Raw genomic sequence first — 27838 nt, 5'->3', positions numbered from 1 at the left:
ATCCATACCAGACCCTTATCTGAGCATTCAGCCTGGCAGTTTAGAAAAGGGGAGGGGGGGAATGAACAAGCGCCTCCTGAACCATACCAGGCCGGATGCCCTCAACATGGGGGGGGCGCCCCAGCAAAGCACCTTATCCCCATGTTGATGGGGATAAGGGCCTCTTCCCAACAACCCTGGCCAGTGGTTGTAGGGGGGGGGGGGGTCTCATCGGAATCTGGAAGCCCCTTGTGAATAAGTACACCCATTTTTCTACATGCTCCATATCTGTGGTAAGCAGCCTCTGTAGGACACTGTGGTGTTGTTTGTAATTATTTCACACGGGTGATGGAATGTCCTCCTTTTTATGGACATTCATGTGACAATTCAATTCCCCCCCTACTTCTTGGGGGAATTGAATGAGTTTATGACGTCGTAAAGATGCAATATTCTAGAAATCACAGATTTGGAAGGACAAACTTCTCTTGCTGAAAGGGTCATCTCTTTGGCCTTCATGTAGACAACCTGCTGCCAGAGGGTTTTAGTCACTTTAGAACGGCTCACCATCTTGCAAAGTCGGTGAAAACTGGAAAGTTAGGCTGCCAGTTAAATAGGATTTGTCAGAGAACTCAAGAAAATTAGCACAAGGTGCCGCATTAACACCAATCACTGGGAAGAATGTGAAAGTGTTCTCCAATTTTCATCAATGTTCTTTTTCAAATCTCATTGAAGTTTTTTTTTATTCTGTGCTTCAAAATATATGGAACTCATAAAATATGCTTAACAAAAGCGCTCTTTTACTCATGGTTAGATCATTTCAAATAGGACTAAGCGGTGACCTTGAAATTGATAAAATTGTAGGTGGTTCTCTAATTTTGATCTCCAGTGTACGCAGGGTTTTTTCTCAGAGAATAGGTGCAGGAACTCCCCTCTTCCGAGTCACCCCTTGTCTCCACCCACTACCCACCTCTGAGCACTGTCCCTTGGTTCCACCCCCTACCCACCTCTGAGCACTGTCCCATGGTTCCACCCCCCTACCCACCTCTGAGCATTATTCCTTGGTTCCACCCACTACCCACCTCTGAGCACTGTCCCTTGGTTCCACCCCCTACCAACCTCTGAGCACTGTCCCATGGTTCCACCCCCCTACCCACCTCTGAGCATTATTCCTTGGTTCCACCCACTACCCACCTCTGAGCACTGTCCCTTGGTTCCACCCACTACCCACTTCTGAGCACTGTCCCTTGGTTCCACCCACTACCCACCCTCTGAGCACTGTCCCTTGGTTCCACCCCCTACCCACCTCTGAGCACTGTCCCTTGGTTCCACCCCCTACCCACCTCTGAGCATTGTCCCTTGGTTCCACCCCCCTACCCACCCTCTGAGCACTGTCCCTTGGTTTCACCCACTACCCACTTCTGAGCACTGTCCCTTGGTTCCACCCCCTAACCACCTCTGAGCATTTTCCCTTGGTTCCACCCACTACCAACCTCTGAGCACTGTCCCTTGGTTCCACCCCCTGAGCACCGTCCCTTGTGGTTCCACCCACTGAGCACTGTCCCTTGGTTCCACCCACTAAGCACTGTCCCTTGGTTCCACCCACTACCCACCCTCTGAGCACTCTCCCTTGGTTCCACCCACTTCTGAGCACTGTCCCTTGGTTCCACCCACTACCCATCTCTGAGCATTGTCCCTTGGTTCCACCCCCCTACCCACCCTCTGAGCACTGTCCCTTGGTTTCACCCACTACCCACTTCTGAGCACTGTCCCTTGGTTCCACCCCCTACCCACCTCTGAGCATTTTCCCTTGGTTCCACCCACTACCAACCTCTGAGCACTGTCCCTTGGTTCCACCCCCTGAGCACCGTCCCTTGTGGTTCCACCCACTGAGCACTGTCCCTTGGTTCCACCCACTAAGCACTGTCCCTTGGTTCCACCCACTACCCACCCTCTGAGCACTGTCCCTTGGTTCCACCCACTTCTGAGCACTGTCCCTTGGTTCCACCCACTACCCACCCTCTGAGCACTCTCCCTTGGTTCCACCCACTACCCACCCTCTGAGCACTGTCCCTTGGTTCCACCCACTACCCCCTTCTGAGCACTGTCCCTTGGTTCCACCCCCCTACCCACCCTCTGAGCACTGTCCCTTGGTTCCACCCACTACCCACCGCTGAGCACTGTCCCTTGGTTCCACCCACTACCCTCCTCCCACAAACAAAATACCTCACCCAGCAACAAAAAAAGACCCCCCCCCCCCCAGAAACATTAGAAACCCTTCCAGTAGCAACAATGGCTCTCCCAGCAACCAGTATCAATAGATCAACCAACAATTGACCTCTACCTCAACAGGAGATCCCTACCAACAACATAAGACCCCCCAGCAACAATAGACCCTCACACAATAACAGATCCTTACCAGTGACAATAGATCCCCAAGCAGCCAGCATTAAGAGATGCTCCAACACACCCCATACCCCTAGCTATTACATACATTCAGTGCTAGACGTGACGGAACTGCGTCCCCCCCCCCCCGTGTTCCTGCTGAAAAAAGAGCCCTGAGTGTAGGTGTTAGTAGGGGGGGGGGGGGGGAAGGAAAACTGTATCCTAGAATTCTACAAAAAAATAACTGAAGAGGCTCTATACCTTCCCTACTCCACCCAAAAAAAAAAAAAACTCAGCAGGAGCCCCACATGAAGAACATTAAGATAAAGAAAGACACAAGACTTCTATCGAGGATCATTTTATTTCACTTGCAATAATGAAACAGAAAATGAGAACATCTTCAGCTGTGTCTTTCTATGGTCCTGTTGGATGGTCATCGCCACCAGTGTTAGAAAAGACACGAGAAGCTCTGCGCTGAGCTGGAACAAACTACTATATAAGAACAGTTATATATAAGGAGGGGGAAGGGGAGGAGATCTTAACGGAACTGGAGGGGGCTGATCCGCAGACCAATCACATCTTTCCCAATTTCTGTCACCTGCAAACATAAAAATGAATAGGATTATAATATTATATTTATTGTGAAGATAAATAAATAAATTATATTATATATATATATATATATATATATATATATATACACATACATACACACAATGTAAAGTGTGTATATATATATATATATATATATATATATATATATATATATATATATATATATATATATATATATATATATATATATATATATATATATATAGCTCTTAGCTGTGAATGTACAGAGCCGATCAGCAGGTCCCAGCCACGAATCATTGGCCAGGACTTGCTGACAGGCTCCTGGTGTGTACAATCACAACAAAATCCAACAGGGGGCGCCCCAAACCCAAAAGTAGGCGGCAACATACCAGAACGCCGCTTTGACTACAATGGTCACCCATCCGCAATACAATGCAGACGGGTGTTATGTGAAGATATATATCACATAGTATATATGTACAAAGAACGATCCTGTACCTGCTGACTTTCAAGGACACTTAGTCCCGGTTCACACTGGGGCAACTTGTCAGGCGACTTAGCAGCCTGACAAGTCCTGCTCCATTCAGTGCAATGGAACCGTTCTAATCGGAGCAACTCAAGTCGCTCCGACTTAGAAAAAAGGTTCCTGCACTACTTTGAGGGCGACTTGCATTGACTTCTATTAGAGAAGTCGCTTGCAAGCCCCGCTGAAATCGCGCTGCACGGGGCAGCTTCAGAGTTGGGCGACTTTCAAGCCGCCCCAGTGTGAACCCAGCCTTACCCTTCCAGGTATCCACCGCTGTCGTCACCTGGGCAGATTCTTCACCGGTCTTCGGTTTCCTGGCACCAGCATGATTACTTTGGTAAGCCGGCTGTGACTCCTTGTGGCTTCCTGCTGCACTGTAAATGGTCCCGCAGCCTTCTGGGACCTGGGACGTGTTCCAGAAGGCTGCAGGAAAAAAAGAGGTGGGACCGAACTTCCGCTTGGATCGCCTAGACGAGGGAATGGGTACAAGTGGCGGCCCGTCCATTGGGGGCGCAGGGGCACCGCCCCCCCTATCCATGCGTCCAGCCCCCTAATCTACATGCAGGCAACCAGACGCATGGATTCCAATGGGGGTTTTTTTTTTTTTTGAAGCACCTGATTAGAGCCAGAGGCTCTAATAGGCTTTAAAAAAGGGTGGGCTGGAGGCGCAAAGCCCACCCAGTTGTGTGACAATAGCGAATGAACATTTGCTAGTGTCACACGGATTCCCCTCCTGACCAATCAGGAAGCGGGTCCTGAGACCTGTTTCCTGATTGGCCGAAAGGAGAAGCCATGCTATTGACCGTGGAGGAGGAGGAGGGAGGAGACGCAGGGGAAGTCCGACCCACAGAGGAGACTGAGGGTGAAGTCGCCACCGCTGCCTGGCAGTCCAGGGTTAGTCAGCCGGCGACCGGGGGGGGGGACTATGGTGTGCAGGCTGGAGCTGGTGTGGTCGGGGGGAGGGTGGGGTATGGTCCGTCTGCCGACCCACCCTCCTTTTCGGCCCATGGAGCACCAGCCGCCACTGGGGGGTACCCATCAAAATTAGGTACTCCCTTGCCCTCCACAAAAAAAAAAAAAAAAAAAAAAGTGTCCAAAAGTGGGAGAGAAGGCAGAAAAAAACACAAAAGGAAGAGGAAGTTCCTTTTTGGGTAAAGTTCTGCTTTAACTGCTCCAACATCTCATAGCAACATGAACATAAAAGCACAAATTATAATGAAGAATATTCTCCAATGCAAAGCTCTCCAGGTGAGGATTCTTAGGCTTTGCATAGAAGAATATTCCTCGTTATATTTCATGCTTTCATAGCGGTAGCCGGCTAACTCTTACTGAAGGAGACCATTTCACCCATCACAATTTTTATAATAAAACATTCCCACATTGTAGGCCAAGACCACCCACCATAAAAGCCACCCCAAAAGGCATAGGTGGGCAGTCAGTGACTTCTCCCAGCGCGCCCATAATGCCGGAAATCCAACTTCCTTCCAGGGATTGTTCTGTTATTGCTTACAGAAATGTAAATGTGACAAGTCGGCATTCGTTCACTTACCGTGGAGACTCTGCAGATCTGTCCTTTGTACTCTGGACTGTAGCAGGCGCCGCTGAGCGGGCATTTCTCTACCGGCTTCCCTCTGTAGATGGGCTTATATGAGGCGGCACAGATGTCGAAGGGGTTGTGCATGTCGTAGTTGAGCTGGTACGTGTCCGTGAGGGTTTTCTCACACGCCGCGAGGATCTTGCGAGTCTGTGGGAGGGACGGTGACAATAAGAAGACGCTCACTCTACGGAGAACTAGATCCCTTCCAGAGATCTCAGAATACATTAAACTCAATGATTTGCTGTTATAGAGAAAATGTAGAAATGTTTATTGTGCCTGCAACAATGCAAATAATGTCAACTATAGGTTGAAACTGAGTTGGGAGTGATCACTGCAGGGGGGTATTGACCTAGTGGGACAGCCCCCATGGGTGTGTATATGCAAATGCCGTTGTTCTTTTTGACTAAGTCTTATGCCTAGCTACTCCTGTGGAGCGGAAGTCAATAACCAATAGTGATGACTTAGAGGAGGCGGCGACTGTCGGAGGACGTAAGAGAAATCTGAAACACCGCAATCTGCAGAAGAATATCATATAAAAATGTGAGCAGGGATCCTCAAACTACGGCCCTCCAGCTGTTGCGGAACTACACCTCCCATGAGGCATTGTAAAACTCTGACTTTCACAGACATGACTAGGCCTGATGGGAATTGTAGTTCCTGAACAACTGGGAAGGACGTAGTTTGAAGACCCCTGGTCTAGACCAGTGATGGTGAACCTTGGCACCCCAGATGTTTTGGAACTACATTTCCCATGGTGCTCATGCACTGTAGTGAAGCATCATGGGAAATGTAGTTCTAAAACATCTGGGGTGCCAAGGTTCACCATCACTGGTCTAGACCATTGTACAACTATTACAAGTGTACTTTGCAGTATTGTAACCTTAAACCTGAATACTGCAAATATGAGCTGAGCAGATCAGTGTACACTAAAGCAACTTCGTCTCCCTGGCTTCCATGCAACTATGGGTTCCAGCAGGGTAGGACCACAGCCAGCGTGCCCTCCCGTGCTTCTGACCACAGCCAGCGTGTCCTCCCGCGCTACTGACCACAGCCAGCGTGCCCTTCCGCGCTACTGACCACAGCCAGCGTGCCCTCCCGCGCTACTGACCACAGCCAGCGTGTCCTCCCGCGCTACTGACCACAGCCAGCGTGCCCTCCCGTGCTTCTGACCACAGCCAGCGTGCCCTCCCGCGCTACTGACCACAGCCAGCGTGCCCTCCCGCGCTACTGACCACAGCCAGCGTGCCCTCCCGCGCTACTGACCACAGCCAGCGTGCCCTCCCGCGCTACTGACCACAGCCAGCGTGCCCTCCCGCGCTACTGACCACAGCCAGCGTGCCCTCCCGCGCTACTGACCACAGCCAGCGTGCCCTCCCGCGCTACTGACCACAGCCAGCGTGCCCTCCCGCGCTACTGACCACAGCCAGCATGCCCTCCCGCGCTACTGACCACAGCCAGCGTGCCCTCCCGCGCTACTGACCACAGCCAGCGTGCCCTCCCACGCTACTGACCACAGCCAGCGTGCCCTCCCACGCTACTGACCACAGCCAGCGTGCCCTCCCACGCTACTGACCACAGCCAGCGTGCCCTCCCGTGCTACTGACCACAGCCAGCGTGCCCTCCCGCGCTTCTGACCACAGCCAGCGTGCCCTCCCGTGCTACTGACCACAGCCAGCGTGCCCTCCCGTGCTTCTGACCACAGCCAGCGTACCCTCCCGTGCTTCTGACCACAGCCAGCGTACCCTCCTTTGCTTATGACCACAGCCAGCGTGCCCTCCCGTGCTTCTGACCACAGCCAGTGTGCCCTCCCGTGCTTCTGACCACAGCCAGCGTGCCGTCCTGTGCTTCTAACTAAAGCCAGCGTGCCTTCCCGTGCTTCTGACCACAGACAGTGTGCCTTCCTGTGCTTCAATGTGTCACTGTGACCGGGCTATGGGGACAACACAGCAATGTCATGCCCCATGCTAAAATCACAGTAATAATGTCTGCCCTTTATCATATCCTGGAACAAGGTAACATCATACCGGTCCAGTAACCACAGGGCATAAATATGTGCGGACCTTTTAAAGCACATATACATATACATACATATATATATATATATAAAATTACATGCTCTGTGCAATAGAGTGGGGGGGGGGGGGGCCCCAACTACCAGCAACTGCTAATGTTCTCACCTGCTGTGCCACTTCAGGCTTGGGCCCCAATTCCAGCAGCCGCCTGGCGAACACTGCGGCTGTTTTGAAGTTCTTGAGTTTGAAGAAGAGGTTGACGGCCGTTCTCAGCACCAGGATCATGTGGACGGGCTGCAGGTTGGAGTGTGTGAAGTAGGCTGCCATCTGCAAGGAGGAACATACAAGGTCACAGCGATATCAACACCTCCCCCTGGTGGCCGGTATTAATGTTCATGTAAACCATAATGAACTTGTATTATAGTATTTTTTTTTCTTTCCAGTCTGTTAAATACACAATAAAAGCATTTTGCTGCCTGATAAAGGCAACTAAAATATTTGTTCTAGTCTGAATGACAAGTGCCCCGGCGGCCGGAGGGGGGCGCCAAATGCCCCTACTAACGGGGGATGCCAAGTGCTGTCCCCCCGACGACTGGGGTGCCGCCCCCCGATGTCTGGGGGACGCCAAGTGCCCCGACGACAGCGCTGGAAGCCAAGTGCCCCGACGACAGAGGTGGGCGCCAAGTGCCCCCGACGACAGCGGGGGACGCCAAGTGCCCCCGACGACAGCGGGGGGAAGCCAAGTGCCCCCGACGACAGCGGGGGGAAGCCAAGTGCCCCCGACGACAGCGGGGGGAAGCCAAGTGCCCCCGACGACAGCGGGGGGAAGCCAAGTGCCCCCGACGACAGCGGGGGGAAGCCAAGTGCCCCCGACGACAGCGGGGGACGCCAAGTGCCCCCGACGACAGCGGGGGACAGCCAAGTGCCCCCGACGACAGCGGGGGACAGCCAAGTGCCCCCGACGACAGCGGGGGACAGCCAAGTGCCCCCGACGACAGCGGGGGGAAGCCAAGTGCCCCCGACGACAGCGGGGGGAAGCCAAGTGCTTCAATGTGTCACTGTGACCGGGCTATGGGGACAACACAGCAATGTCATGCCCCATGCTAAATATCACAGTACTAATGTCTGCCCTTTATCATATCCTGGATCAAGGTAACATCATACAGGTCCAGTAACCACAGGGCAAGTGCTCCCACGACAGCGGGGGGGGGGGGGACGCCCAGTGCCCCCGACGACAGGAGGGCGCCAAATGTCCTGCTTCTCTGGGGGGGGCGTACCAAACTCAGGTCTCACAGGAGAATGCTGGAGGGAACGGAGCTGACATCATCAAGCAGGGCCATTCTGTGCAGCATTCTGGACCAGGCCACCGCAGGAGGAATATGATTGTCATCACATGACCCGACCAAAGAGTTGTTGTTGGGAGATAGTCTGGGGTGTTCCCAGTCTGAAGTTGGCCTTTAATCAATTAAACATGCAGAGTTTTTCTTTGTGTTTTTTTTGCTCCGCCCCCTTCTAGCTCACCTCACAGATCCTCTTCTGCTGCTCCAGGGTGTCTTTTGGAAGTTTCTTTCGTTCGATTTCCATGGACAGACCTACGATATATTCTCTGCAAATGGTGATCAGCTGCTGAGCCTGAAAAGAAAGTCATTTAGAGAATGAAACATTTTTAAGTCCAGTCTTAAACGTCACATTCTTTACGTAACTCCCTTTAGGTGGGCTTTCAGAACCCATTGTAGAGACAACAAGCCCTCACCTCGGAGATCTCCTGCTTGTTGTCCACCACCAGAAGGGGAACGCTGAGTAGAATTAGGCGGAACTTCTCCACTGCCTCTTCAAACTTGCCAGACGTGGTGAGCTGGTAGCACACCTGCAGCCGCTGGATGAGATCGCTGAGCTTCAGACCAACCGCGGGAAGCCCGTTCTTCAATCCCGCGTCCTTCCTACAAAAGACGGGGAAGATGGAGATAGTGTCTTACCAGACAGCTGACCTCAATTAGGCTGCTATTGGGGACCTTGCTGATCTTACTCAGACCCAGAAGAACACATTGCACATCATTCTATTATCATTGGGACTTTGCTGGCTGCATTCTTGCAGGGCACAGAAGCTGAACCCATCTGGGACTAATCTGACAGCCAACTGCCATTTTCAGATGAAGGTCAGCAATGTTAATTACTTATCTCTCCAAGCACAGGAAATAAACATTGCACATCAGAATGTGTCTAAAAATGGCTTACCAGTTACGCTGTGGGTAGCCGTACATGGGACTTTATTGGCTGCATTCTTGTAGGGCATGGAACCTGAACCCATCTGGGATTAATCTGACAGCCAACTGCCATTTTCAGAGGAAGGTCAGCAATGTTACTTATTTATCTCTCCAAGCACAGGAAATAAAACATTGCACGTCAGGATGTGTCTAGAAATGGCTTACCAGTTGCGTGTGTGTAGCCGTACATGGGACTTTACTGGCTGCATTCTTGCAGTGCACAGAAGCTGAACCCATCTGCAACTAATCTGAACCCATCTGGGACTAATCTGACAGCCAACTGCCATTTTCAGAGGAAGGTCAGCAATGTTACTTATTTATCTCTCCAAGCACAGGAAATAAAACATTGCACGTCAGGATGTGTCTAGAAATGGCTTACCAGTTGCGTGTGTGTAGCCGTACATGGGACTTTACTGGCTGCATTCTTGCAGTGCACAGAAGCTGAACCCATCTGCAACTAATCTGAACCCATCTGGGACTAATCTGACAGCCAACTGCCATTTTCAGATGAAGGCCAGCAATCTTACTTATTGATCTCTCCAAGCACAGGAAATAAAACATTGCACGTCAGGATGGGTCTAGAAATGGCTTACCAGTTGCGCTGTGGGTAGCCATACATGGCGGGAAGCCCAGGCAGAGCCTGGAAGGTGCTGCGTCCCCGGGAAAAGGTATGGAGGAAATGTTGCTTGTATGCGCTGAAGTTCACCACTCCCACCTGATCATGGAGGAGCTGAGAGGACAGGAATCACAGTTAGTATCAAGTCACAAAATCCTGTAAAGCTTTATTTAGACACGTAGCTTATAAAAAACTTGTTATACATACCTGCTCTATCTAATGGTTTTGCGCAGAGCAGCCCCGCCCCCTCGCCCCTCTTCTTGGGTCCCCCCCGCTGACGCTCCTGGTTCCTCCCCTCTGCTGAGTGGCCACCACAGCAAGCTACTTACTATGGAGGGCACTCATGCAGGCTTGTGCCTGAGCCGCACTGTGTGTGTCCATTGACTTGGCCCCTTCTCCGCCTCACTGGCTGTGCTTGACAGCCAATGGCTCCCGCCGCTGTCGCTGAAGGAGCAAGCTGCTGCTCTTGTGCACAGCACTGGATCGAGATTGGGCTCAGGTAAGCATAATGGGAGGCTGGGGGAAATCCTGGACACAATGTTTTTTTACCCGAAGAAAATGCATTAAAGCGGAACTTGACCCAAAAGGGAAAGTTTCGCTCTTACTTACTCCACCCCCGACATATTTGGCAATTTTTTTTTTTTTTTTAAGGGGAGTGGGGAAGCGGGTATCTGGTTTTTGTTAGGTACCGCCTCCCACTTCCTCCCCCCCTCCAAGCCCACAGCCTTCTGGGACACATCAATGCATGTGCAGTGTGAAGCCGCAAAAAGTAACAGCTTTCTTCTCAAAGTAGACATTCTGGGGACACGAAGACAAATGAAGAACCAGCCAGGGTGAGGCCAGCGCTGGATCCCTGGACAGGTAAGTTCCCTTTTATTAAAGTGGAACTTTAGTCAGAAAATTAGGTCCTGCTAGAGGACTTCAGGCCGGCCCTTTTTGCTGGTATAGCTATGTAAAACACTACTGGTAAGCCTTGGGAGGGAAAAGGGAGCGCTCATGACACTAAGTGGTAGAGCGCATGCTCCGAAATGCGTTGCATTCTGGTCCTGAGCCCTGCCCGCGTCATCCTGCTCCTGGCTGTGTTCCACCTGCTTCAGGAAGGACTTCGGCCGGCTTTCTCCTCCACTCGGGGACTCGGGTCTCATTCCACCTCGCAGTACCAGCAGCTCCCGCGGCCCGCTGCAACCGGTATTCCGGACCTACACTCATTGCTGTGCCTGTTTTTTTACTTATCTATTGTAAGTTGCCCTGTTGTGGGGTTTATTACAATACTCTGTATTACTGCACTTAGAGGCGCTTCTCTGCTTTTGATTTTTATGGCTAGTTATCAGCCATCTGAGCTGTTTTGTGCCCTTACAATTAAAAGGCCCCTCTCCGGGCTAGTTGCCAACCGACCGTTAGCCATTTTCACCACTCAGAGTTCTGAACTCACCCGCATCGCCGTTTCAAATGAACCAGCCAAGATGTGATCCACGGGAAGCTGGGAGTTGTTACACCACATCTGCAATACACATAAAAAACGTCAGTCAACATCTAGCCAAATATAACAGATAAAACAAAGCTTTTTCTTTTCCCATATAATTAATAATTTTATTCTTCACAATCAATCACATAACATATTCATTTTTTTTTCTGCAACAAAAAGGAATGATTGAAACCAGTTTTCTATGTAACATGTAAGAATAAAACGGCTTTCCTGCATTTCAATGGTCTGGTGATCATTTGTGTTCTGCTCCGGGATGTGAACACCTCCAATGTCTTACCTGTGCTGGGCTACTGCCTTTGGTGGGTGGCACAAAGAAGCCATCTTCTCCAGTTCCAGATGGGCCAGAGGGAACATCCTGAATAAAAAGGTAAGAAAGATAAGGTAAAAAAGAAAGCAGTTTTTTGCTACAGGAACAAAGTCAAAGAAAAAAAAAAAAAGAAAGCTGGGGTAGGATCTAGAGGGGGGAAGGGAGGCTTGGCCATAAGCTTTGCTCTGAGCAATGTAAGCTATGATACCTCACCCTCATTCCAAGCCTATTCTATCTACCCTGTAAAGGAAAGGTCTGAATACTTACCTATGCTGAGGGCACTCCAGTCTATTGATTGGGTCCCAACGCTGCCGGCTTCAGTGAAGAGGAGAGATTGCCGACAATGGCTAGAGTATGGGCGATGATGTCATCCATAGGCTTACTATGGGGCATCAATTGATGGCTGTCCCTCCTCTACATTGAAGCCAGTGCTGGGACCCAATCAAGTGACGGGACCGTATCGCCCCCAGAATAGGCAAGTATACAGATCTTTCCTTTCACCGGGTATATAGAATAAGCTTAGAATGGGGGTGGAAGTAGAATAAAGGTATAGTTTGTGTTCGTCTGGACTTCCACTTTAAGGATTCTCACCAGTTCAGGAGGAAGTTCCAGATCTTCTTCCACGTCCCATCCACCTCCTTCTTCCTGTCCTTTTCCAGGAGCCTCATCTCCAAATGCCTCTCCTGCATCCACAAATCCATCTAGAAGTAGAAGAAAAGCATTCAAGGACAAAATTCTTCCTGACCACCCATCAGAAGACCAAGAATCAGACGTCTGCTTTACCTTCATCCAGCTGAAGCTCAGCATCCTCTCCCCAACCTTCTCCTCCTACAGTGTCCACATCGATGTCTGCTGCCATACCTTTGGCTACAAGAGGAACAAAGTGCGTGAAAAAGGAGACAGGAGGTTATTTGATGAGATGACCTTCATTGGACTTGTTCTTCAGAACCTTTCATATCCTTGCAGGAAGCCTTACCTTTACTTGCTATGGACCCTTCAAAGAAGCCCTTGGAAACAGTCAGCAGAGGCCAGTTGGTGTCCAGTGGCATAACTGGAGGAGGTGGTAGCAGCAGTTTGGCATTTGGGTCTACCTCTGGAATCTACAAAATGTGAAGGCAAACTGATCAGTCTCTACACCCAGAAAGGAGCTGGGTGGCCATCTTAGCTGTATGAGGTGACACTTCCAATGGTTTGTTTTTGTTGCTGGTGGACATTGTGGTTTTAGCTGTCTGTTAAATCAGATGGCCAATCATGCCAGTGCAAGGTGGGCAGGAATAAAGAAGACTGCACCAAGGAGCCTCCACATACATGTTAAAGCTGAAGGAAGAGAAATACGGAGCTGCCATTGAGACTTTATTGTAGATCTACGCGATTATGCGCAGCCAAGCCGCCCTGCCACAGTAAATCTGTATGGGGCGGTTGGGCAAGTGGTTAAAGGTCCCATGGGCCATTATTTTTGAATAAAGAAATTTGTATAGTGTGTATCCAGCTAAAACTCACTTACATTTAGTGACTGGAGCAACAGAGGCAAGAGTATCTCCATGCTTTGTATTATGACCTACTGTTTGATTTGCCCCACGATTTTTGGTGTATCATCTGTGTTACTATTCTGGTATGTTTTGTGAAGCATTGGGAAACATCTGAGACTTTTTTTAAATTTTGTACTTTAGTGTTTTTCTATAAAACTCAATAAAAACATCTTTCAGGGGTTTACAATCAGGGGTCCTCAAACTACGGCCCTCCAGCTGTTGAGGAACTACACGTCCCATGAGGCATTGTAAAACTCTGACATTCACAGACATGACTAGGCATGATGGGAATTGTAGTTCCTAAACAACTGGAGGGCCATAGTTTGGAGACCCCTGATATAGACCCCATGACTAAGCCCTGATGGGTGGGGGCGAAACTCATGGGGGGGGGGGGTGTGGTTTTGACAGAGACATGTAGGCTGAGGCTGCTCCATACCTCTGTTACACGGGCTGGTCAGGAGTGGCATTCTTTATTCATTTATACATTTTTGTCTGGAGTTCCCCCTTTAATCTAGACCCTATGAATAAGCCCTGGTGGGCGAGGTTAAATGCATCAGAGGGGGGTGTGGTTTTTGGCAGAGACACGTAGGCTGAGGCCGCTCCTTGCCTATATGTTACACGGGCTGGTCGGGAGAGTGGTGGTGTTCTTTAGTCTTTACATGTGTGGAACTACACATCCCATGAGGCATTGGAAAACTCTGACATTCACAGACATGACTAGGCACGATGGGATTTGTAGTTCCTGTACAACTAGAGGGCCATAGTTTGGAGACCCCTGATCTAGACCCTATGACTAAGCCCTGATAGGTGGGGCGAAAATCATTGATTGGGGGGGGGGGGGGGGGGGAGTGGTTTTGGCAGAAACATGTAGGCTGAGGCCACTCCTTGCCTGTATGTTACACGGGCTGGTGGGGAGAGCGGTGGTTTTCTTTAGTCTTTACATGTGTGGAACTACACATCCCATGAGGGATTGGAAAACTCTGACATTCACAGACATGACTAGGCATGATGGGAATTGAAGTTCCTGAACAACTGGAGGACCATATAGTTTGAAGACCATTTGCATTTAAGTCATGCAAAAACATGAGCCACCAATGGTCACTATTATATGGCTACGACTGACAGGAGTTGTAGGAAGCCCTGTAACACACTTACTATTTCCTTTTCTAGGTCAAAGGATTCCCGCAGTTTGTCTTCTTCATCTGTAATGCCATGTGTGGCTGCAGTGAGATAGGCCAGAGACTCTGCCGAAGAGGAAAGACAGATACAGGCTACACCTCAGCAGAACAATAGAGGAAGGATTAGGCAGTGTAGGAGACACGGGTTTACTTACTCTGCCCACAGTTCTTAAGGATCCGCACTCGCTCATCAATGTCTCCCAGGAAGAGGGCATTCTGGTACTGCCCGCTCATGTCCTTACGGATCTCAGCTGTAATTCAAGATACAAAAAGGAGATGGTAAGACAGGAAACACCTTGACCCCAAAGTCAGCTTGACCCCAAAGTCAGCTTCTTCCTCAAGTGGCTAGAGAGGTGACCATGTTTCTTCTCTACAGCGTTTGTTGGGCACAAATTCCCACAGACAAACTCCAAAATATTGTATAAATCCTTCCCAGTAGAATGGAGGCTGGTATAGGCACAAAGGGGGCACCAACTTCACACTCTTACGCATGCAAAAAAGAGTGGCATCATCCCACCCGAGCCAACGAAGACAGCCACATCACAGCCCCAAGAAGAAGCCGGGTAGGAGATGCAGCCGCTGGCACAGGATCTCGCAACATTGAAGGAGAGTCAAGTGTTGCGGACTTTGGTTCTCCTCTAAAGCCTATGGTTTTGGAGCAGGATATTCAACAAACTCATATAGGTGTGATGGTCAGGTGTCCACAAACTACGGTCATATAAGAGAACAGGTAACTCAGGTGAACTGGCTGGTTAAAGTGACAATAAACCTTCCTATCCTCAACCAGCCAAGGAATCTGCTATCTTAGCTTCTGCTTAAAGCGGATCTTCAGTGCCCCCTCCAAAAAATTAGCCCCTTGAGGCCAACGTAACGCAAATATGAAGCCTTCTGCTTCAAGGGGTTGTACCGGGCGATGCCTGTAGCTGCAAGCATCACCCCGGTACCATTTATTTTTTTTTAGAGCCGACGATCAGCTTTCTTGTAATAACAAACGATGCGGCTAATCAGCTTGGCTGTTATTACAAGCAGCGGGCGAGGACACACGCCCACTGGAGACCCGCGCGACCAGCTGACACATTGGCCGGCTGGCTGGAGACCTGAATAAAGCTGGAATCGGCTTTGATTGGGTCTCGGATCCAGTAACCTGGAAATGACTTCACAGCATCACTTCCAGTTTACTGGAGTCCTAAAGGTGCCAGTTTTAAAAAATTTGGGGGGAGGAATAAAGGGAGCTTCCCCTTTTGGGTGGAGCTCCAATTTAATTGTGATGGGGCTGCACAGTGATGAGTTATGACACCAGTCATTTGATGGCTTTACAGTTGAGTTGACAGCAAAAGCAAAATGTGACAGTTGTCATTCATGGCACACCTTGAAATTTAGCCATTTCGGGGAAACAAAGCAGAACTAAACCCTCTTATCCTTTTCAGCCAAGGAAGCTGCCATCTTGGCCTTTGTTTTATCTGTAACTACCATGGTGCTGCACATAGGATCAGTTATGACACCGGCCATTTGATGGTTTAACAGTTTGGTTGATATAGCACAAGCAAATGTGACAGTTAGAATTCCTGGCATGCTGGGAATGTAACTTTTTTCTTTAAACAGTTAAATCGATGGGTTTAGTGACCTGCAACCCACACTCACCCATAGGTCATATCAGAACAAAGCAGCTGTGTCTGTGCATCTGCTTGTCCCAATAGAGATGAATGGGACAGCGGCACAGGGACACACTCAACACCTGTGCATCCCCATGCATAGGTCCCATTGCCCCCCATGTGAACAAGCCCCAATACAAATCATTGGAGAAATCTGCAGATTATTCAGAGCTTCCCGTGTAACAAAGACCTTTACTAATTATCTATATTGCCCACCAAAGGAGTCTACCATATGAACTCAGGAGCTGATCTGATTATATAGGCAGTCTGCATCTCTTACCGATCTTCATCATCTTTCTCAGTTTCTCCAGGTTCCCGGTGATGAGGTAAAGGAAGGCGAGCTTATCGAAATTCTTGGTGCGCTGGTAGCACATCTCCACGATCTGATGGTTGCCTTGCAGCAGAGCCACCTCGCCCAGCTTCTCCCAGCAGCTCTTGTCATCCAGAGCCTTTGAGGCTTCTAAAGCAATCTGGTGTGGGGAGAGAAGCTGTTACTACAGATTATGTACCTGGTTGAGGTTCACACTACCATAGATGAACAGGACACTGATAAAATTAAATAAATAAGGTGGTTTGTGCTAAAAACGTGAAAACTGTATATGTGATGGCTTGATGGCGCTAACTTCCACTTTTAGGCCGTTTATGTGAACCTGTGCTTTTCCCATGCATGGTAACGGACTGCTCTGTCCACTGCTTGTACTCTTTTCTTTGCTTCTCTGCTGCTGGAAGGATCTCCCTGCTCCGGTTTCATCCATTCTGTGCTTGCTCTACCTCCATTATTACCCCACCAGTCATCAGATGAGGGCACTGCTATGCTGTTCACGGTTCTCTTTGCTAGAAAATAAGCTGTACCTGAGGACCTGCAGTACAAGGACCCCCCTGCTTCTGTATCATCCATTCTGCCTATCTGCGCTTCCTCCACCACTCCTGCAGGTACTTAACCATTACCCCCCACCAGCAACAGGGGGATACCACTGATATGAAGTGAAGCCACGTTCCTTGGACTACTAGGCTCACCAGGATCGGAGTTATGTTTGGTGATTTCACTACAGTGCTGCTTCACTGTTCTCCTTGCTGGAGGGGGAAGCTGTACCCGAGGACCTGCAGTGGAAGGATCTCCCTGCTTCTGTTTCATCCATTCTGTGCTTGCTCTACCTCCATTATTACCCCACCAGTCATCAGATGAGGGCACTGCTATCCTGATCACTGTTCTCTTTGCTAGAAAATAAGCTGTACCTGAGGACCTGCAGTACAAGGACCCCCCTGCTTCTGTATCATCCATTCTGCCTATCTGCGCTTCCTCCACCACTCCTGCAGGTACTTAACCATTACCCCCCACCAGCAACAGGGGGATACCACTGATATGAAGTGAAGCCACGTTCCTTGGACTACTAGGCTCACCAGGATCGGAGTTATGTTTGGTGATTTCACTACAGTGCTGCTTCACTGTTCTCCTTGCTGGAGGGGGAAGCTGTACCCGAGGACCTGCAGTGGAAGGATCTCCCTGCTTCTGTTTCATCCATTCTGTGCTTGCTCTACCTCCATTATTACCCCACCAGTCATCAGATGAGGCCACCACTATGCTGATCACTGTTCTCTTTGCTAGAAAATAGGCTGTACCTGAGGACCTGCAGTACAAGGACCCCTCTGCTTCTGAATCATCCATTCTGCCTATCTGTGCTTCCTCCACCTCTCCTGTTGGTGCTTAACCATTACCCCACCAGCAACAGGAGATACCACTGACATGAAGTGAAGCCATGTTCCTCTGACTACTAGACTCACCAGGATCAGAGTTATGTTTGGCGATTTCATTACAGTGCTGCCTCACCGTTCTCCTTGCTGGAGGGGAAGCTGTACCCGAGGACCTGCAGTGCAAGGATCTCCCCGCTTCATCCATTCTGTGGATCTGTGCATGCTCCATCATTACCGACCAGTCATCAGATGATGCCACTACTGTGCTGCTCATTGTTCTCCTTGCTGGAGAGGTAACTGCACCTGAGGCCCTGCACTGCAAGTTTCTTTCATTCTGCGGATCTGTTTCCTCCACCTCTCCTGTTGGTTCTTGACCATTACCCCACCAGCAACAGGGGGGTACCACTTACATGAGAAAGCAAAGCCATGTTCCTCTAACAAAATGGCCCTCTCCACACACAGTTCAGAACAAGGCATGGTAAGTCAGTAATAAGAAAAAAGAAAAGCTTCTGAGAGTCTACAGGCAATACTGGATTTTACTCTTTTACCCCATGCTTGCCTTTTTTTTTTGGGCATGGCTTCCACATTACTAATCCCCTTTGAAGCAAACATGTTATTTTGGACTTCATGGACAAATCACAGGAAGATACCACAGAAAACATGCAAATGCCAAGCAACATCAAGAGCATCTAAAAAGGCAAACTCAAACCCCATTAGGCTTCTGGTGTGAAAGTGTTGTTCTGTAAGACCTTTGCGCACTAACATTTAGTCAGAGTAGAAATTATAAAAAAGGACCGGACAAGTCAACAAACCTCAATATTCCCGCACTCCAGAGCCAGGCTAAATCGTGTCTTCTCATCTTTCACAAAGTGCAATGCCACCTCGGGGTAACCCTTCTTCTGTAAGTAGGCAATGATGGACTGTCCTACCAGCTTGGCGTTTCTCACCATATGCAGCACCTATAAAGGAAAAAAAAAATAAAAAAATAAAAAATGGTGGATAAGTGCTCGGCTCAACCAGAAATATCATTCAAGAAGAAAGGAAGTGGCACAGCGTGTAACTACACTTGAAGACAGCAGAGGGAGCCAAAGCACACTCTAAACTGAGCACTACTGCCAGCAAATCAGAGAATGCCAGTTTTAAAGAAAAACTGTCAAAATAGAATTCAGCCCCCCTCCTCCATCCCCCCACTGCCGGGTCAGTTAGAAAGCGCAGCGCGCTTCATGCATGCGCAGTAGCAAACCGGCTGTGTGGATTCCCTTAGTATCAATGGGCGCAGCAGCACCTGGGCGCTGATCCGAAAATCGGCTGGGGTACCGACAACGCTGGACTCCAGGACAGGTAAAGTGTTCTAAGTATTAGTAGCTGCAGACTTAATTTTTTCGTGGGGGGGGGGTGGGGTGGAACAGCTCTTTAACTCTGCCCTGCACTCCCACCCAAGGCAGAAAATTATATTGTGGGTGGAGTTGCAGTTTAACCAATTGCGACCGTATACTGTACATGCACGGTGGCAAAGCAGCTCCCCTGTGCAGAATCATGTACCTGTACGCGATTCTGCACTTCCGGGTCTGGGGTGCGCACGGGCGCTGCCGGCGACCCTCTCCCACTGTGATTGGGCAAAGCGGGAGCCAATCAGCGGGTCTGGTGGATGCGATGTCCGCCTGGACCGGCCATTTGTTTGGGAGACAGGCAGAACGGCGATGTGCCTATATAAACAAAGCAAAACACTGTTCTGTGACAAGGGAACTCATGGATCCTGTGTTTCTGCTAAGCAGGAACACGTATCTCTGCCTTCCCACAGTACAAGCACCTCCCCCGCACAGTTTCCCAGCACTCCCTAGGAGCACATTTAACCCTTTGACTCACCCGTTAACCTCTTCCCTGCCAATGCCATTAGTACAGTGGCAGTGCATATTTTTAGCACTGATCACTGTATTGGTGTCACTGGTCCCCAAAAAGTGTCACTTAGAGTCCCATTTGTCCGCCGCAATGTCGCTGTCCCACTAGAAGTCGCTGATCGCTGCCATTACAAATTAAAATGACAAATCTATCCCATAGTTTGTAGACGCTATAACTTTTGCGTAAACCAATCAATGTATACTTATTGGGATTTTTTCTTTTTTTTTTTTACAAAAAAAATGTGTAGCAGAATACATATTGGCCTAAAATGATGAAGAAATTTGCAGAAAGAAATATATATATTTTTTTAATTGTATATGTTTTATAGCAGAAAGAAAGAAAATGTTTTTTTTTAATTTGATATGTTTTATAGCAGAAAGAAATATGTTTTTTTAACTGGATATGTTTTATAGCAGAAAGAAATATATATATATATATATTTCTTTCTGCTATAAAACATATCCAATTAAAAAAAAAATATATATATTTTTTTTAACGGATAGGTTTTAATCGCAGAAAGAAATATATTTTTTTAACTGGATAGGTTTTATAGCAGAAAGAAAGAAAAATGTTTAACTGGATATGTTTTTAAAAAAAAAAAAAATATTTCTTTCTGCTATAAAACCTATCCAGTTAAAAAAATACTTATTTCTGCTATAAAACATATCCAGTTAAAAAAATAATATTTCTTTCTACTATAAAACCTATACAATTAAAAAAAAAATATATATTTATTTTTTTTTTCTGCTATAAAACATATAATAAAAAAAAAAAAATATTTATTTCTGCTATAAAACATATCCAATTAAAAAAAACATTTTCTTTCTTTCTGCTATAAAACATATCCAGTTAAAAAAATATATATTTTTCTTTCTACTATAAAACCTATACATTTAAAAAAAATATATTTCTTTCTGTTATAATTGGATATGTTTTACAGCAGAAAGAAAAATATTTTTTTAAATTCTCGTTTTTTTTTTTTTTTTTTGTTTGTTTATAGCGCAAAAAATAAAAACAGCAGAGGTGATCATATACCACCAAAAGAAATCTCAATTTGTAGGAAAAAGAGACATAAATTTTATCACAGAGTCGCACGACTGCACAATTGTCAGTTAAAGTAACGCAGTGCCGTATCGCAAAAAAATGGCCTGGTCATGAAGGGGGGTTAAACCTTCCAGTGGGCAAGTGGTTTAAGGTGAACATATTTGGAAGAGGGCTGGGCTAGGGTACTACAATGCGACTTTACATAGGTCCCTACCTCATCATATTTCCGATTGATCAGGGCCAACTTGAATTTAAATTCAGTGGGGTCAATGGTGAGCACCCGCGGGCGACATTCCCGGTCCAGACAGTAAACGTTGTTCCCCTTCACCCGGGTGATGTAGATTGGCAGATCCAGAGTACGAATGATGCCGTGATCACTAAAAAGGAAAACAAAACCAAATGACACACCAATGTAAAGACAACGTTTTATATGCTGCAAGTTAGACAGTTGAAGAAATAGTATGGCCAGACAACTACTTTGTATTTAAAGGGGATCCATCACTGTGCCCACTTCTCTTTCTATAGTATCTATCTTGGCTTTGCAGGGCCCGCTGAAGCCTCTGGAAATCAAAGGTATTCCTGGATATGGGAGAGCAAGTGACGGCATCACCTTACTACCAGGATGCAGTGCTTGGGCCTAAGCTGCCAATCCACAGGCCCAAACTCTGCCACAAAGGGGTAGAGAGAAGGCCATTAACTCTGCATATGGTCCCAACACATATTTTACACAGGGATAGGGAATCGACCAATTATCGGCAATGCCGATATATTGGGGGCCGATATGCACTTTCCCGATATATCGGAATCGGCCCCTGAGGTTACCGATTTTTCGGGAAAGTGCTGTACTGGAGTGATGCCTGCAGCTAGAGGCATCACCCCGGTACCGGCGTCCATTGCAGACGGTCAGCTGTCTTGTAATGACAACCGATGTGGCGGAGAAGCCGCTCGGCTGCCATTACAAGGAGCGGGAGGGGACATGGGACATTTCCCCCCCCCCCCCCTCCACGGCTCACCCAGGTCTCCCGTCCCACCAGGAGACCCAGGCATCCTACCTGCACGTGAGAAGACCCGAATTCGGCTCTGATCGGGTCTCCATGTAAAAAAAACGGAAGTGATGTCATGACATCACTTCCGGGTTTTTTACATGCAGACCCGATCGGAGCCGAATGCGAATCTTCGAGTACCCGGAAGTGATGTCATGACATCACTTCCGGGTACTCTGTGGCAAATTAAAAAAAAATGCGAGCATTTAAAGCAGCCAAACTTGGCGTTTTGAATACTTTTAAGTGCAGAAGAGGGGGCTGGGGTCTTTTAGACCCCAGATCCCTCCACCAGAGTACCTGTGATAAAAAAAAAAAATTATTAAATGTCCGAAAATATTGGCCAATATTGGCCGATAGCGGCACTAAAAAAAACAATATTGGTCGATCACTACACAGGGATTAGCCCCAAGGCCCCAACAGCCAAAAAAAGCAGCAGTGGAGTATCAGCGGTGGTGTCCCAACAAGAGAAAACGGTCACCTTGCCTCGAATAGGCAAAAATGAAAGATTCCTGAATGGGCACAGTGAAAGATTTACATCAAGTCATTATCAATTTTCCCACTAAATTTAGCACCAACGTATAGAAACGTCAGACTACGCTTGGTATCTTACCCGGTGGTGAGCGCGTATTTGATGTGGTTGCTGGTGGTGTAGATGAAGACACCGCTCTCGTCCCATGCACCGCTCTTCACGCGAATGTTCTCGTGGATGTTACAAAGAGATTCCAGCTTTCTGTTGCAGATCATGATTGCTGTGGATGGACAAAAAAAAGAGGACAACCCTTCGTTCAATCAAATTCTGCAGACGTGGGATGTGAGCAGCCAATGACGGTCCTGACACCAGGGTACAATCTTCATATTTCAGTGATGGAATACTCACCATGTTTGGCCAGCAGGGCCACGTGAGACATGTCAGAGGACCAGATGACATATTTTACTTTAGCGATCTTCACAGAAGACAGCGTTCTGTAGACAGATACAATAACGATATTAACAGCGGGCAACTAGCAGGTAAACTCAGCTGTCTGGATGTTATTCTGGTTTGCTCCATTCCAGAGATTCTGGATCAAATTGGCCTATGGCAGGGATTGCTTCTCATCGCTATCAACATTTAATGTCCAAGTCTGCATCTAGGGATATCCCACCGCTCTTCCAAAATCTTGTCTACGCCAAGTACCCACATGTACCTAGCTCCCATGTCTTCAACTCACTCCAGTGACCAAGACCTGACCTGTCCCCCAGCTCCAAAGTACCTTCTACTCATTACAATGGTCAAGCCCCCACCAACCACATTGCCTTCTTATTGCAGTGGCCAAGCCTTCACCTATCCCCAGCTACCACAAGCCTTCCCATTGCAGTGGCCAAGCCTTCACCTGTCTTCTCATTGCAGTGGCCAAGGCCCCCACCAGTCCCCAGCTACCATGAGCCTTCTCATTGCAGTGGCCAGGGCCCCACCTGTCTTCGCATTGCAGTGGCCAAGGGCCCCACCTGTCTTCGCATTGCAGTGACCAAGGCCCCCACCAGTCCCCAGCTACCATGAGCCTTCTCATTGCAGTGGCCAAGCCCCCACCAGTCTCCAGCTACCATGAGCCTTCTTATTGCAGTGGCCAAGCCCTCACCTGTCTTCTCATTGCAGTGGCCAAGCCCCCACCTGTCTTCTCATTGCAGTGACCAAGGCCCCCACCTGTCCCCAGCTACCACGAACCTTCTTATTGCAGTGGCCAAGCCCCCACCTGTCTTCTCATTGCAGTGGCCAAGGCCCCACCTGTCTTCGCATTGCAGTGGCCAAGGCCCCCACCAGTCCCCAGCTACCATGTGCCTTCTCATTGCAGTGGCCAAGCCCCCACCTGCCTTCTCATTGCAGTGGCCAAGGCCCCCACCTGTCTCCAGCTACCACGAACCTTCTCATTGCAGTGGCCAAGGCCCCACCGGTCTTCTCATTGCAGTGGCCAAGGCCCCCACCTGTCTTCTCATTGCAGTGGCCAAGGCCCCCACCTGTCTTCTCATTGCAGTGACCAAGGCCCCCACCTGTCTTCTCATTGCAGTGACCAAGGCCCCCACCTGTCCCCAGCTACCACGAACCTTCTTATTGCAGTGGCCAAGCCCCCACCTGTCTTCTCATTGCAGTGGCCAAGGCCCCACCTGTCTTCTCATTGCAGTGGCCAAGGCCCCCACCAGTCCCCAGCTACCATGTGCCTTCTCATTGCAGTGGCCAAGCCCCCACCTGTCTTCTCATTGCAGTGGCCAAGCCCCCACCTGTCTTCTCATTGCAGTGGCCAAGGCCCCCACCTGTCTTCTCATTGCAGTTGCCGAGTCCCCCACCAGCAGGATCACATAGCCTCTGATGATCTAAGGGAGAATGACAGACGGCTGTGTTTACATCAGCCGTCTGTCTTTCTCCCTCTGCTGGAGATCATGAGTGACCGGCGGACATCGGAGCCGCCGGTCATCAGCGCGAGCTCCCCAGGGAACGAGCGGGGGCGCGCCGCGCGCTCGCCCCCTACAGGCGGCTGAGCGAGCGACGTACGGTATACGTCGCTTTGCCCAGCAGCGGCGGAGTGCCGCAGTATATTCATGGTGGGCGGGGCTAAAGTGGTTAATATTCAAACTGTACAAAAATTCACTGTAACAAAACCGCTTCAGATTCCCAGGGTTCTCACCGTTTCTGCTGTACATCGAACAGCGTGATGGAGTCAGCATCGCGGAGCAGCAGGTTCCCAGTTCCGGCGTAGAAGATCTCATCGCAGTTCGGCACCTGAACTTTCTTAGTGATCTCGTTCTTCAGGTTCTTAATGAGGATCTGCGGGAAGAAGTGAATGATAAACCAGGTCATTATTTTGGGGGATCGTACAAAAACCCTTCATCAGCGATGACACCAGAGCATGGAAGTAAACTCACAGAATGCATGCGATCCAGGACAGCGAATCTATTGCGAGCCACCCAGACAGCGGTCAGCCCAGAGGAGCGCTTCCCTTCAGGAGCTATTTACAGATCACAGAGGATTACTATCAGTTCACACTATACCTAATGACAGGGTCACTTTAACACTAGAGCCAACCTCTTACCATCAGGGTTCTGAGAGTCGGAATCCTTGGGGATGGTGTACAGGTCATAAGTGCTGTTCTCCAGGTTGCTGGCTCTCTGTAATAAAGGCGACAAATCAATCCAAAATACAACACAAAACCCACCGGTTATAAACTTTCTGAATCAAATACACCAAATAAATCTGGAGGTTTTAAAACAAAGCTACAGTGAGTACAGCTAATTCATATATGTGAACTTTTTTACATGCTGAAATTATTGTAAAACGCTGTTCAGTCGTTCTTGTGAGCAAAAACGCGGCAGTTGCTTTATGTAGTAATAGGCTGACATGATTGCTCATGCACTGTAGATCTCTCGAGTCTCCTCCCCCCTCTACAGCCTGACCACTGAAATAAGAATGAGCATCATAACATCAGTGAGGCGCAAAAAGTAGCGTCAAATATCAGATTCCTGATCTAAGAGCAGCTACCTGCCTCGTTCACTGACAGGTCGCAAGCACCCGCAGCTGTTTGAGCCTCTCTGCACAGCCAGTTATTACCTGCGGTGGTTGCACTTTGCGTGTGTCCAGCAGCGATCACATCGTAGGTAAATCGCTGGCTCTGCAAAGAGCTGGGGGCAGCTGCGGTCGCTGCCGACCTGTCATTATAACGAATAGGGCTGGTGGATGCACCCAGCAGCAATAGGAACAGCCGCTACAAATTTGTCCCAGCCTTAGTCGCTGGTGTGAATCTAGCCGAACTTTTTTTTTTTTTTTTAAGAACCTTTACAATCACTTTAAGAATTTTAAATGAATACGAGTACAGTAGGTAGGCAAAGAGAATGCTGTACTCTGTATATGCATGGTTTTGTATAATAATAAGAACTTGTGATTATGGACAATAAACCTCTTAGGTCACTTACAATCTGATGCAATTATTGTTCTTACCGTGCAGAGCAGTACGGCGTTTTCAGCTGGGTTATAGGACATGTTAAATACTGGGAACTTGGAACCACTGTATAGAAAAAAAAAAATAAAAAAAGATAAATCAGACCCAAAACCAAAAATGTGCTGAGCTGAAGTCAGACTTGCTGGAGCCCTGATCTGACTCATGTCATATCCTTCTGCCTGTACAATAGGGGAGGTCGGCTCCTTCAGGGTTTCTAGCTCACTAGCAACAGAATCACTGACAGCTTCTGCCACACCAAACCCGGCGGCACTGACAGGCTGCCCCGATGGGGGCGGCACCGACAGGCTGTCCCGATGGGGGCGGCACCGACAGGCTGCCCCGATGGGGGCGGCACCGACAGGCTGCCCCGATGGGGGCGGCACCGACAGGCTGCCCCGATGGGGGCGGCACCGACAGGCTGCCCCGATGGGGGCGGCACCGACAGGCTGCCCCGATGGGGGCGGCACCGACAGGCTGCACTTAATGGGCACTGGTATGCTGCACTAATGGGCACTGGTATGCTGCACTAAAGGGCACTGGTATGCTGCACTAAAGGGCACTGGTATGCTGCACTAATGGCCACTGGTATGCTGCACTAATGGCCACTGGTATGCTGCACTAAAGGGCACTGGTATGCTGCACTTAAAGGGCACTGGTATGCTGCACTAATGGCCACTGGTGAGGCTTCCCTGATTTTCAGTGTAAATGTCCCCTGTCACAGGATTGCCAGTTATCTGCTTTCCTTTCCTCAGACAGTGACAGAGCTGAGGAAAAAAGATATGCAGATAGCCGATCTTTCTTTGCATGTGATCAGTTGTGACTGGACCTTTACCTTGGTCTGTGATCAGCTGTGTCCGAAGGCCACCCCAATCACAGGGCACGCAGGGGGCGGGGGGGGGGGGGGGGGGGGGGTTCTGGGAGGAAGTCAATAGACGCTCTCCTAAAACTGGACGACCCCGCTGTAGCTGTCTTTTGGCTATAGCGTGACCCGCAATAGGGTAAGAAGTTGTATCTTTGTTGCTCTTTGCACTTACAACTTTTAGATCAGTTTTGGATGGGAAATGCCCTGAAAGCGTACCCCCATAATTTCCATCTCACCTTCTGAGCTGCATGACGGCCACATCCTTGGAGCTGTTGAAATCCAGTTGGCGGAGGAAGCGGTCCTTCACGTAGTACAGGATGTTCCCGTGGACGGCGTAGGCTGGTCTTTCCCGTTCCAACTTAAACACAATCATTCCTCCATCGTGTCCTGAAGGAGCAGAGGCAAATCACGACGGAGTTATCGAAAATTGTCTTAGTATATTAAATAATAAATGGGCACCAAAAAAAAGTGAAAATCCTGCTGATTTGCCCCCCCCCGCTCAGTAACCGAGTTACAGGTTTTTTTAAGGGGTGGTAGCGAGTATGGATTTATATCGGTAGCTGCTGCCACTTACTCAATCCTTGACTAAGGAAGGTTTACCTTGCGGCTTCACAGCATGTTTTCCTGCTGCGCTTACGCAAGACACGCTGCACTTTCTCATCTGTCTCCCTGTCTCCTGGGAGCTGTGTGAGGAGGGGCCAGAAATGTACTAGATCGTTGTGCGATGATCTTACCCGGAAGTGGGAGCAGGTACCTGGTTTTGACAGGTATCCTCCCCCCACCAAAAAAAATGCCAAATGTGGCAGTGGAGGGGGAAAGGGTGAGAACATCATATCTGCTCCTGATGACGTCATATTGACGAAACGCGTAGAGCGTCACTATGTCACTTCCGCTGTACACTGTGTTCCAGAAATACTATCTGCTTTCACAGCTCGATTTTCTGTCTGTTTGTGAGTATTTTGTATTACTTCAATAAACCATTTAGATTTAGAAGGATGGATTTTTAACACTGTGTTGGAGCACCGTGACACCACCACCCAAGGGAAAAATGGTAATAAAATAAGGGATTCAAAAGCTGTGTGAGGAGGGGCCAGAAATGTACTAGATCGTTGTGCGATCGTTCTGAGGTGATCTTACCCGGAAGTGGGAGCAGGTACCTGGTTTTGACAAGTATCCTCCCCACCCCCCCCCCAAAAAAAAATGCCAAATGTGGCAGTGGAGGGGGAAAG

At 48.9% G+C, this 27838-nt stretch overlaps 1 protein-coding gene across 1 annotated transcript in view; it reads right to left on the bottom strand.

Annotated features, from left to right (window-relative positions):
- Positions 1–2703: 2703 nt before the first annotated feature.
- The window catches only part of COPA (COPI coat complex subunit alpha), a 60016-nt gene continuing 34881 nt past the window's right edge, over positions 2704–27838 (bottom strand). Inside the window, exons 11-33 of the mRNA XM_082275747.1 lie at positions 26846–26996; positions 25747–25813; positions 24845–24920; positions 24678–24760; positions 24440–24579; positions 22660–22745; positions 22393–22531; positions 20954–21116; positions 18609–18755; positions 16385–16574; positions 14608–14703; positions 14430–14518; positions 12722–12845; positions 12529–12612; positions 12337–12446; positions 11716–11793; positions 11385–11453; positions 9930–10066; positions 8826–9012; positions 8594–8704; positions 7238–7399; positions 5013–5207; positions 2704–2959 (exon numbers count right to left, since the gene is read on the bottom strand). Coding sequence (XP_082131873.1) covers positions 2900–2959; positions 5013–5207; positions 7238–7399; positions 8594–8704; positions 8826–9012; positions 9930–10066; positions 11385–11453; positions 11716–11793; positions 12337–12446; positions 12529–12612; positions 12722–12845; positions 14430–14518; positions 14608–14703; positions 16385–16574; positions 18609–18755; positions 20954–21116; positions 22393–22531; positions 22660–22745; positions 24440–24579; positions 24678–24760; positions 24845–24920; positions 25747–25813; positions 26846–26996 — 2744 coding nt within the window. The 3' untranslated portion in view covers positions 2704–2899. The remainder of the gene's footprint in view (positions 2960–5012; positions 5208–7237; positions 7400–8593; positions 8705–8825; positions 9013–9929; positions 10067–11384; positions 11454–11715; positions 11794–12336; positions 12447–12528; positions 12613–12721; positions 12846–14429; positions 14519–14607; positions 14704–16384; positions 16575–18608; positions 18756–20953; positions 21117–22392; positions 22532–22659; positions 22746–24439; positions 24580–24677; positions 24761–24844; positions 24921–25746; positions 25814–26845; positions 26997–27838) is intronic.

Source organism: Pelophylax lessonae (genome assembly GCF_965119305.1).
Source record: "Pelophylax lessonae genome assembly, chromosome: 13".
Classification (NCBI taxonomy): Eukaryota; Metazoa; Chordata; class Amphibia; order Anura; family Ranidae; genus Pelophylax; species Pelophylax lessonae.
The sequence above is the reverse complement of the archived record's forward strand: the minus strand, read 5'-3'. Positions and strand labels throughout refer to the sequence as shown.